The 12,023-nt window shown below is 41.1% G+C and overlaps 1 protein-coding gene across 1 annotated transcript; it reads right to left on the bottom strand.

The window, feature by feature from the left end:
* Positions 1-2,088: 2,088 nt before the first annotated feature.
* Positions 2,089-10,762, bottom strand: LOC137261466 (cell adhesion molecule 4-like). The gene is made up of 11 exons (XM_067799251.1): positions 10,471-10,762; positions 9,184-9,483; positions 7,837-8,103; positions 7,134-7,256; positions 5,066-5,087; positions 4,633-4,688; positions 4,275-4,296; positions 3,882-3,937; positions 3,204-3,317; positions 2,618-2,633; positions 2,089-2,272 (listed from the first exon to the last, which is right to left on the bottom strand). Exons 1-11 carry the CDS (start codon positions 10,760-10,762, stop codon positions 2,089-2,091), a joined length of 1,452 nt encoding a protein of 483 aa, XP_067655352.1.
* Positions 10,763-12,023: the final 1,261 nt, after the last annotated feature.

The following is a 12,023-nucleotide window of genomic DNA, read 5'->3' on the forward strand; positions in this document are numbered from 1 at the left end:
CTGAAAACTAATCAAGAATGATTTTGGATGATAAACAGAATCTCACTCTCGTGTTTCCTGATATCAATTATATCAATACCCGTTGGTAAAGGTAAAAATATCCTTGCCAAGCCTCGGATATTTGTTACTTCATCAACTTGTGTTGATATATTTGATATCAGGAAACACGAGAGTAAGATTCTCTATTTTTTTACACGAGTGGTTGACTGATATCTGCATGAAACGGGTTGTTAACAGTTGTTCAAATGTCAGCTGGTGTTAAGCTACTGCTCACGATACGTCACTCCTATGACAAATACTTCCTGAGGAATACATTCTAGGCAGAGTGATACCAATACGGAAGTAGGATAGCAGTACTGTGAATTCTGCGCATTCCTGTACAATGTTCGACATCGAAAACTGTGAACAACAGGAGATATGGATTGTGTCAGATCAGACAACATCTCGTAGGAGATATCATTTTAACAGTAGATTTTGCACAAAGCCCTCACAATGCTATGACGTCATGAACTCGATAACGTCACAATGTTATGACATCGATGCACCGGAAATCTGATGGCAGTGCTGTCTTCAGACATGTACAGTTTTCACTGAAAACTAATCAAGAATGATTTTGGATGATAAACAGAATCTCACTCTCGTGTTTACTGATATCAATTATATCAATACCCGTTGGTAAAGGTGAAAATATCCTTGTCAAGCCTCGGATATTTGTTACTTCATCAACTTGTGTTGATATACTTGATATCAGTAGACATTTCGATGAGATTCTCTATTTCTTTACACGAGTGGTTGACTGATATCTGCAGGAAACGGGTTGTTAACAGTTGTTCAAATGTCAGCTGGTGTTAAGCTACAGATCACGATACGTCAGTCCTAAGACAAATACCTCCTGAGGAATACATTCTAGGCAGAGTGATACCAATCCGGAAGTAGGATAGCAGTAATGTGAATTCCTGTATAATGTGGGACATCTGTTTGAAGTAATCTGGTTGATCAAATTTGCAGCATTTAAAACTAAAGTAAAACTTTTAAAGCATTTATAGAAGACATATAAACAACGATTTAACGATTTTTAACGATTCTTATTGGATCGTGTGTGAGAGTGTTAGTCCGTGCGTGCGTGCGTGTGTGTCCGTGCACGCGTGTCCATGTATGTTGAAAATGGGTGTTATATTTATTTGAGGTGCTGACAATCAAAAGATCACAATCGGAAACCGATCTGTTACTGATGACTTATGGAATTAAGAAATTGTGGAGCCTTGGCCGACAAGCCCATCCATTTAGCTCATGTGCAAATTACCATGTGCAATCCTATTATGTGTTTAGTGTTTGATATACAGAGAAAACTAAACTATGTCCCATGTAATACCTTATTTATCAAACGAGTGAATGGTTTGGTATCTAAATCGCTTTCGCTCGTTAGATACCGATGCCATTCACGAGTTTCATAAATATGGTGTTACACGGGACACAGTTTCGTATTTTATTTATTACTCACCCAGCATTAGCAAAATAATATCGAGCAAAGCACTTGTTTACTAGGAATTCAACGAGTGTGATGACACTAAACTTTCCCAGAGTCAAGCAAGGTCTAATGCTATTGTGACCGAGGTATTAGCATTTTGACGTCATAACAATAAAACACTTTGACGTCATACGTACGCCATCACGTGATTTTATTACACAATGTGTAATAACTTTCTAAAATTACCTAACAGTGATATCTACAACGGATGAGTAATAAAATGTTGATCGGTGTGTTGAGAAAGCATAAGAGTTACATGTTTCTGATAAAACAGGTTAAAACTATTTTGATTGGAAAATTGTGTTTTCACATAATCGCTGTTCATGAAATATAACATAAGTTTCATAAAACGAAAATAAAAGGTTTTAACTTTATTACTTGAATAAGAATGTTGATGCTAAATCAGTGTTGTTAATATACTTTGATATACATCATGAAAAGACGTGTAGACGTGGAACTGTACCGTCAGTTTAGGTTTCACCTGGTACTGTGGTCCTGTGTTGAGGAAGATGAAGGATGGAGAGACGTGTAGACGTGGAACTGTACCGTCAGTTTAGGTTTCACCTGGTACTGTGGTCCTCTGTTGAGGAAGATGAAGGATGGAGAGACGTGTAGATGTGGAACTGATCCCCCAGGAGTCGTTCGTAATCGTATAGGGGTAAGACATCGTTGTTGGAAGCACGAGGTACATCACTGAAGTCATGGGATAATCTCTCTGCCATCACAGTGAGATATTCACCAAATCTGTAATCACAACATTACACTTATGTTACACTTGCCCATAGGTGCATGTATTTTTCTTTCAAGCAGTGTGCAACGGAAATCACCTCCTATAAACCACTTCAACTATGGTCATAGATTTCCAACACTTTTTTTTAGCAAATTGTGCATCAGTTACATAGATACATTTGCTACTTTCTCTGTCATTTCCACAGGTAATCGATGCCGGCGTTTATCTAAGATTTCTAAAGGTACGTTGACTAAATGGTGTTTGACACAGAAGACAGCAACCGTTGATATGAAGATTTGTTCACTAGTTATTACGATGACTGACTCCAGCACTTAAAATAAAAACATGAAAACGTGTACCTGTTGTCCTGGTTCTCTGCAAGTAAAACAAAAGACAGAGCAACAGTAAAGAATTAGTCGCTCTCAGACTAGTCCATCAACATCACCAAAACTAGAACACCATAAATATGGCTTCATTATGCTCATATGGGGAATCGAACCTGCGTCTGTGGCGTGAACACCCTATCCACTGGCCTACCGACCGCTCCATTACTGAATAAAGGAATCAAAACAACTTCACAAACTAAAATGAGAAGAAAATATTGCAGCACGTCAAGGTGAACCACGGATATGCCCGTATACTGTTCGACGCTGCATTCAACAATATCCCAGCTAGACTACGCTTGTCTGATACACGCCAGACTTGCCGAGAACACCCAGTGGTTGATATAAAGAGCGTCGATTTACGCAACTGGGATACGTCGGAAAAACATGCATGAGCATAATCAACCAGCGTTTCTCACCTGTTGTAACAAGCATGGTTGTTGAAGTTCTGACCAGGCCCTCACGTTGGGGTAAATTTTTGTTGGTTGTGGTGTGTTGGGGATTGGAGGGGTGGGGGTTGAAACTTACATTGCATGCAAAAATATTCATGCATTCGTTGTACCTTTCACGTCCCTGCAAACAAGAACAGTGACTGCTGCCACCACAACTGCCACAGCAGTCAGCATAATGGAGTAGACAGCTACGATGGGGACGATGTCGTCTACGTTTGCATCACCTTCTGATACAAGACAAAGATGACACATATCTGTATTAAGTATGATAATTCATGTGACAATATAGCGACGTATTTCACCATGGTGTATTTTCTAGTTCCTGTTACAGCACTAAATAACTTTATGACATAAATAATGTCAACTGACAAAACAGTATTTTGCTCTACAAGAACTATGACACAATAAAGTAAGCAAGCGATGAATAAGGAAGAATCATTCACCGGGATGACCATTACAGCTCTCCAGACTAGTGGATCCTTTTCCCCAACACGGCCTATCACCAATATCTGGTAGTGCTTTATGAACACTGAGAAATGTCCTAAGTATTCGGACATCTAGAATATCCGACTCTATTTACAATGTTATAGCTATTTTATTATGGCTATTCCAGACTAAATAATCGGGGGTTTTGGTATCCTTGGTTGGTTTGAGACACGAGTCCTGTTCCAGGCTTTAGACACTAGCCAGTTCGTGCTACGTTTACTCGACATATCAGTACCCTATACGGCAGTTCGAGTTTCACAGTCGTTACACATCATGCTAGTTGTTAACCTTCAAACACCAACCTTCTATTTCCTGGTAGCTCCCATCGTTTTCGTCTTCCCTGTGATACGACACCACACTGCTAAAAGGGAACATTGAACGTGAGCATAATGAGAGGAAATTATTAAGCTGTGACACGCTATCAGTTCATATCGCGCTCCTAGTCGTGTATAGTTTTGTCTGGTTGGTTTGTTCTTTAACGCCACACTCAGCAATATGACAACTATATGTTGACGATCTATAAATAAATGGTCTTGGATCACATAATCCAGTGTTCAACAGCATAAGCATCGATCCCGTTCGTCAGCTTTTACGACAAGTATGGGTTGATGGAAATCACTTTACCACGGGTAATTACACCAATGTGGTGATGAAATATTTATTCATCTTACTTGAAGATTGATGAACATACTCACCGATGACGAGCACATCCTCTCTCTGAAAGTTTAAAGTGTGTGGGAACAATTATGCATACAAACTTAAAGTATATATTTATTTCTTGCACACTGATTTTACCATTTTTTCTCCATTTAGAAGTTTAAGAGTTTAAGAGATACTGTACATCATACGGTATGAGTTTCAGTAGAAGGTCAATCAGTGCTAATAGTTGTCAGAATTATAAAATGTTAATAGACCTGTAGTTTTGGTTGCAAACGGTTCCGGACTGTTTTTCAGACATTCTACATAACACTACCCCTTAAATAATTCGAATGACCTGTTTAACGTCATCTGAATCAACCGATGTGACGTACTAGAATGACGTCCAGCACCAACCTACTATCTCCTCGTAGCCTCCGCCTGTGTCTGCGTCACGGGTGTAAGTGACAACGCTGGGGGAAGGAAATGTAGAAAGTGGTTGGAATCAAGAATATTTACAAAAAACAATCAGCTGTCCTCAGACACAAAGTTTTGCAAAAGGACAAAATAGTTGTTACAGTTATATGTATGAATGTGTTCACAAAATGGGTAAGCAAGTTATCAGTATTTGAAGCTCTTCTAACGTTTGCCTGAAAGAACGAAATCTTTTTGACACCAACAGCTCATTAGCGATGTGCCATTAATTCTGCTTGGGCTTATGCCTCACATATACTGCTACTGATAAGTGAAATAGAGCTAATCAAATCACTGTATTTGTGATTAAGTGTTTCCACAATAGCAGCTACTACATAAATTTAAGTCAGCTGTTTACACATTTGGCCTTACTCACCGATTATATGTGCATCCTCTACCTGAAACAAATAATTTTGTGTAAATAATGACATATCCACAATGTTAGATGCAAAATAGAAGATAAACGAATTTCCGGTATAATTATACATCTTTGAAGTGGAAATAAATATCTTGCTATTTGTAGAACGACATGTTTATAGAACGACATGTTTGTACAACGACATGTTTGTAGAACAAACGCAACCTGAGTAACACCAGTGTCTTGAAGCATGAATGTCGATTAAAACTAGTGTCCTGGAGCCAATGTAAACATAAACTTGGAAACTGAAGTCCATTAAACATGTAAATTTGTGCACACTGCTGATATATATCCTCTTCAAGCATCATCTTGAAGGTTCCATACAGAATTACTTTAGAAACGCGAGTATCATATTATCATTCATTATGGAGGATGCAAAACGAACAGAAACTGTGCTCAAATTAATCTGACTTTCACAGATGAACTTGACGCATACCAAGAACTGCCCACGTGACCCACCATTTGCTGGAAATCAACTTTTCACCTGCAAAATCCGTGAAAATGCGTAAACGTGGCGTTTTCACAACACATTGTCAGATCAGTCAACTGTGTACCAAAATCACACCGAAATTTTGAACTTCACCAAATTGCTGACTTGGGCACAACATGTGATCGAGCACATCTTTGCCAACCATGTGTCCAGCCCGAGATCGCCGCATACAAGTTCAAGCCAGCCTCCAGAACAGATATTACCATTCATGGAAGAAGGGATATCGTCAGTCTCCAGACGGTACGATAGCGATTACGTCAGCAAGGGCTGCGTGCGCATAAGTATTCTATTCACTGACGAGTCCTGATTTCATCTCAGTCATGCGTATACAAGGATCAGAGTGACATGGACAGCGTAACGGTGATTGTTGAGTTCAGCAGCGTTGAGGGAAGCGTATTACTAATGATTTGTTGAGAGACTGATAGTCATGACAGGACACGTGTGGACGTCTGCCGTAGTCGAGTTACAGCTCAAAATGATACTTACTGAGAACAAGAGTCGTTCCTGCTCCCAGCATGGCGCCAGATCAACGTCTTCACATTTTGCAGGAGGATTATGCAAATGACGGTCATAACCGTTACTGACATTGGCTCTGTGAAAGTTTTGAGCGCGTTTGGAAATAAATTTGATCCCTTCAACGTTATCGTTAATTCAACTTTGCACTGACTACTTTTGTTTTTTCTTGTGTTTCAACCCTAAATGACAATTTCAGTGTCAAGAGGGACAAGTTCTTTTCTTCGTTTAAAACGGAGATTCAACGTCTTATCCCAATGGTGCGTTTCTAAAGTAGTTCAGTATACTTCACAGTCTCCTCTCACAATCTGTCCTCTTTCAAACTCTTCCTTAAAGACGGTCTCAGATTCCATTTCCCCACAAGAGACTTGGTTTTCTTCCTTGATGAATATTCACCATCAAGGACACTTTTACATTTAATCAAGATACACCACAGACACGTCACAAATCACACCTAGAGAGAATCACTTAATATAGGTAGGACAAAAATCATCATTTCCTTGAAAATGTATCACATGTCAGTAGGAAGTGAAATAATTATCAGCTAGCTTTCTACTGAGTATGGGTGGAAATAGACATCAGACTCTACATACCAAAGTATCTTTACATGTTTTGCAGACAAAGAAGAGGCATCAAATCAGTCCTTATTAGTATTGTTTAACATTTCTATAGGTGCATAGATGTACATGAGTTGTGGGGTAAAACGTTTTAAAGTACTACTCTGGTAACTATCTGATCCCCCATCCCCACCTTCCTAACCAGCGCGTCGTTTTCCCAGACTGTCATACATTATTCACTACATATAAGAAGTGCAAAGGGATAACTTACTGACGATGCACTGAACACATACACACGCACACACGCACACACGCACACACGCACACACGCACACACGCACACACGCACTCACGCACACGCACAAGCATCCACTCAACACGCTATTAAGTGAGATCGGTATATGTAATTACTGAACCAAAGTGTTTGTGAGTTCTAGTCATTCACTGTCACATCACACCGTTTTACCTCCACGTCTCTGTTTTCTACCAACAACAACCATGACGACGACAGTGATGATCACGATCAGGATGGAGCAGACAGCAGTCACTGGGACGATGGAAACGACACCAGATTCATGAAGTTCACGTGCTGAAACATTTAATATGGACAATATTCAGTTCAGCATTTTATAATCACGTTTGCTTTTTCCAAAAATAACATCCAAGATATGTTGCTTTATTTAAGGTACATGATCTGATTACAAAATACCAGAGATATAATTTATACCAGGATTACAGATATAACCAGTGCTGCCCCGTATCTGCGAATTTGAGTGGGTGGGTGAGGGAGTGAGGGGGTGAGCGGGTAAATTGGTGGGTATGAGTGAGTGAGTAAATGAGTGGAGTTTTATATCACTTATAACCCAGAAACATCACCCCTCTTAAGAAGATTTTAATTAGGTTCATGGCATGTCAACTGGGTTGACCCTTCCGATGTTCATCTAAAATGACACTTTCCAACTCCAATACAACCAGTTGCGTTCTCGATACAACACCCATCGATCCATCTTCATAGCGGGATCCAATAATAATGGTCAAGTTGCCAGTGCTACTGTCATTGCATCCATTTGAAGGGAGTAAAAACTTTATTACATATCTCATGCAAATATAATCTTGAATTTTACATATTCTGTCACAAAGCATGTTTCCGGAATCTGTGGAGGCCTTACTGAAGACCTCTAGTGTCAGGTTGCGTGATGCACTCCCATGGCTGTTGTTGACGTGACACGTGTAATGTCCAGACACAGACACATCTACAGCTGGTATCGACAACACAACCTTCCTGTGTCCTGTAATCACCATCTCTCTGGATGTGTCCCACCAGGTTACAGTGCAGGCAGGGTTACAGTCAGCAGAACATCTCACTGTTACAGGTTTCCCTTCTTCTACCTCCAGATTGTCCCTTGTGCCGTGAAACTGTATCTGGTCAGGTCCATCTGCAAAGCATGTGATATAATCAGAAATAATAATTTGATAACTTGATATTTTCTTCTATTATACCAATACCATTGTATATCAATTTCACTTGAATTAATATTTCATCAACTTTCGGTTTAGACTTTTGAAGTTGGTTAGGTTTTATTTTTTGCTCAATGCCTATTCCACTTTTAGTGTTGATCACATCTACATCTGCTAGCCTTGTCGAGTCTAGGCTCACCAATATAAGACTCCCAGTTTCAAAGATCTTACTGTTGTCACGAAAATATTACATTCAAATGCAAACGACGACACATTACACACATTCTGTTTTTGTTCCTCTAAGTCATACGTGTACGTATCAGTCAGGTATTCCGACTGGATGGTCGACCGAGACCGCAGCAGGGCAAACGTCAAATGTTTTCTTTCTACGAGCTGGATAGCCGCTCAACTGTGATTTTGTTAACAGTGGGAATCTACAGTCAACTGTATTTTGCATGTACACGTCCGATATTGTCATTTGTATGCTCCGCCTGACCAACGTTGACAGTTCGAGTCATGTATTATCTTGACGTTCCTGTATATCTCATCTCATGCCCTTACGATTATATCTCTAATGATCAGTGCCTGTACCAGATATTGTCAACGTTTCATGCATTTTACCGTATTCTTAATTGTAAACCCAATGTTGTCACGATTTTAAAAAGAAGCGTTTTTGAGGACAAAAGCCCCATGAGTGAGTGGGTTGAGTTTTACGCCGCACTCAGCAATATTCCAGCTATATAGCAGCGGCCTATAAATAATCGAGTCTGGACCAGACAATCCAGTGATCAATAACATGACCATCGATCTGCGCAAATGGGAACCGATGACATGTGTCAACCAAGTCAGCGAGCCTGACCACCCCATTCCGTTAGTCGCGTCCTACGACAAGCAGAGTCGCCTTTTATGGCAAGCATAGGTTGCTGAAGGCCTATTCTACCCCGGGACCTTTACGGGTACTCGTCGATAAATCACTGTAGATTATTTTTCCCATAATTTTCCCATAGTTTTCAGGGTCAAATCACACACTCCTGACACACACACCCGTTCTTACTCACAGAGGACATCCAGTATATGTCCGTGACTCCAGTCAGACACCAGACCCTCCTCCACAGCCCGGCAAATGTAGGTGTCTCCCTGGCTCGCTCTGCTGACGTGGGGTATTGTCAGGTCATCTCCACCTGTAGGAGACTCATCACCAGATTCTAGCAGGGTCATGTCCCTCCTCCAGATGTAGGTCATGGTCAGTGGGGGATGGTCCGGGGGTAGACTCCGGGAGGAGGAGGAACATGTGAGGGTGACATTCTCACCTGATACAGGTGAGGCATGTCCGGTGATAGTAGGTGTGGCTGGCTTCTCTGTGAAAAATGTAACAGATGATCCGAGACTTTAACACCAGAGCCAATAAACATGGTTTTACTAAATGTGTGGTTGGCCTCTCTGTGAAAAACGTTTTAAAATATGAATCCAATGAGACATGATAAACTGAATGAACTAAATGCTCTGACACTTTTATTTATTAAGTATTCGCCTTTATTGTCAATTAAATAAGCGCCAGCGACTCCCTAATACTCCTAACCGGTTTGTTGATTAAAAGTACATGTACGACACAACTACATTCCCCTTGGTCAAATGAATAAATCTTTTGCCCGGAGAGAGGGGGTTGGCTGGATTGACCCCAAGGTGCGTCGCAAAAATCACGTTAGATATGCTGGATGTTGTTACAGACAGATAGTTTATTTGACATATCACAGGATCTGAAAGTATAAAACTAGCACGCTCCTGGCGTTCAGAGAAGTTGTCTAGTCCATCACAGCGTTCCATCAGCTCACGTCTGATATCATCACATAGTGGACATCTTAAAAGGACATGACATTCGTCTTCGTCTTCATCTGTACAAATAGAGCATGTTACACTTTCGGGATTCGGATTAGACAGGTGGATTCGGATATACTGCGAGTAAGTTGTTGGTTGGACTGTTGTTTTAACACCGCACTTAACAACATTCCATATATATGTCGGCGATCTGTAAATAATCGAGTCTAGACCAGACACCCCGGTGATCAACATCATGAGCATACATCTATTCAATTGGGATACGATGACATGTGTCAACCAAGTCAGCGGATCTGAGTACCCGATCCCGTTAGTCGCCTCTTACGACAAGCAAGGGGTAATGAAGATCAATTCTACCCCGGATCTGTGAGTAGGCTTGCAAGCGCACGCATGCACACGCATGCACGCACGCACACACGCACGTCTTTATATATCCTTAATTACGTTTTAATGTAGGCGCATCCTTTTACTTATATACCGTAATTCTGTTAACTCCACTCAGTACTCACGTGCTACAACGAGGACCTGTCTACATCCAGTAACTTCCTCTCCATTGGTTCCCTGACAGTAGTAAGTACCAGCTTCCTGTACAGTAACATTGTAGATGGTAAACCTCAGCTGTCCGGTCTGTGATGGTGAGTCCTCCCCGGTGTATCTGATCCTGGTCCTGTAATCGGTGTGACTGTTACTGAATACCATTACACGGTGTGCCTTGGGTTTGACCACTAACAGTCTCTTAGATACCGAACCATCCACCCATACACAATATATAAAGCTGACATTCTCTGGGTTCATGGCCATGGTAGCGTCTTCACCAACGCGTGTAACAGTGTATGGGTATCCAGTTGTCATGGAGACTAGAGCTGTATACGAAAAGGTAATTAGAATCAGAACTCAGTAACAGTAGATACGTTGACACGTTAGACGTTGCGAAAGATTAAACTGAAAAGCAACTTAATCAGAGATTCAATATATATTTCAGTTTTCGAAGACAGATACATACCAAACCCATATAGAGCTACGGACGCAGTGACACCCAGAAACATAGTCACTGCTGTGAGCAGAAACTGACAGATGCAGTGTCTGATATAATGCGTCGCATAATGTAGTTTCACTGGACAATATTTCCTTATAGTCATTTCCCGATGAACCTTACGTTGTGCCAAGATATTGCCCTGTGAATAATATATGTTTTTTGTGAACATGTCCTCCATCAACGCCCATATGGGTGCAATGTGTGAAGCCCATTTCTGGTGATCCCCCACTCATTCAGTCACTGACTGACCGGTTCACTCATTCACCCACTCACTCACCATTCAACTACTCACGCACCAACGGATTCATCCACTACCTCATCCACCTATTCACTCACTCACCCACTCATTTACTCAACACCCACTCACTCATTCACTCACCCACTCAGTCACTCACCGACGTACCTATTCGCATCCTTCTTCGCCCACTGATTTACCCGCCCACTCACTCGCTCACCGACTCACCAACTTTTTTTGACACACTCACTCACCCACTGATTCAGCCTTTCAAAAATTAATTCACAAATTCACCCACTGATTCCCCAATCACCTTTCACTTTCACTGCTTGTGCTGAAAAGTACTGTGTTTGACTCGGGCTATTGCTACAAGTGATACCTATTTAAAACATTGATAATCTGTCCACAAATCTGACATGACGTGAAAACGCAAACAAATGAGTATTAAATGCTAAAATCTCAGTGTTTACAAAAACATATTTTCGCCTCCTCCACAGCAAGACTGCTTAATTTGAATACTCCCCTCTACCCAAACACCACTGGAACCCAACCACGCACACCGAGATTCACGCTCTCGTGAACTCTCAAGTGTAATATTCCCTCTATCAAACATTTACTGTTTGACCAGCCACGTCTTTCTCCTCTCTCACGGACACACATACAAAATATAATGCAGTACGAATATGGCAGGTGACATTTTGATGTAAAGGATGAAACACCACTCCGAGGTTTTGGTAGCAGGTGTAAACCAGCGGAGGAGGGAAATCCCAGGGGTAGAAGGCCGGGGCGAT

The sequence above is a fragment of the Haliotis asinina genome, chromosome 1, assembly GCF_037392515.1.
Source record: "Haliotis asinina isolate JCU_RB_2024 chromosome 1, JCU_Hal_asi_v2, whole genome shotgun sequence".
Lineage (NCBI taxonomy): Eukaryota > Metazoa > Mollusca > Gastropoda > Lepetellida > Haliotidae > Haliotis > Haliotis asinina.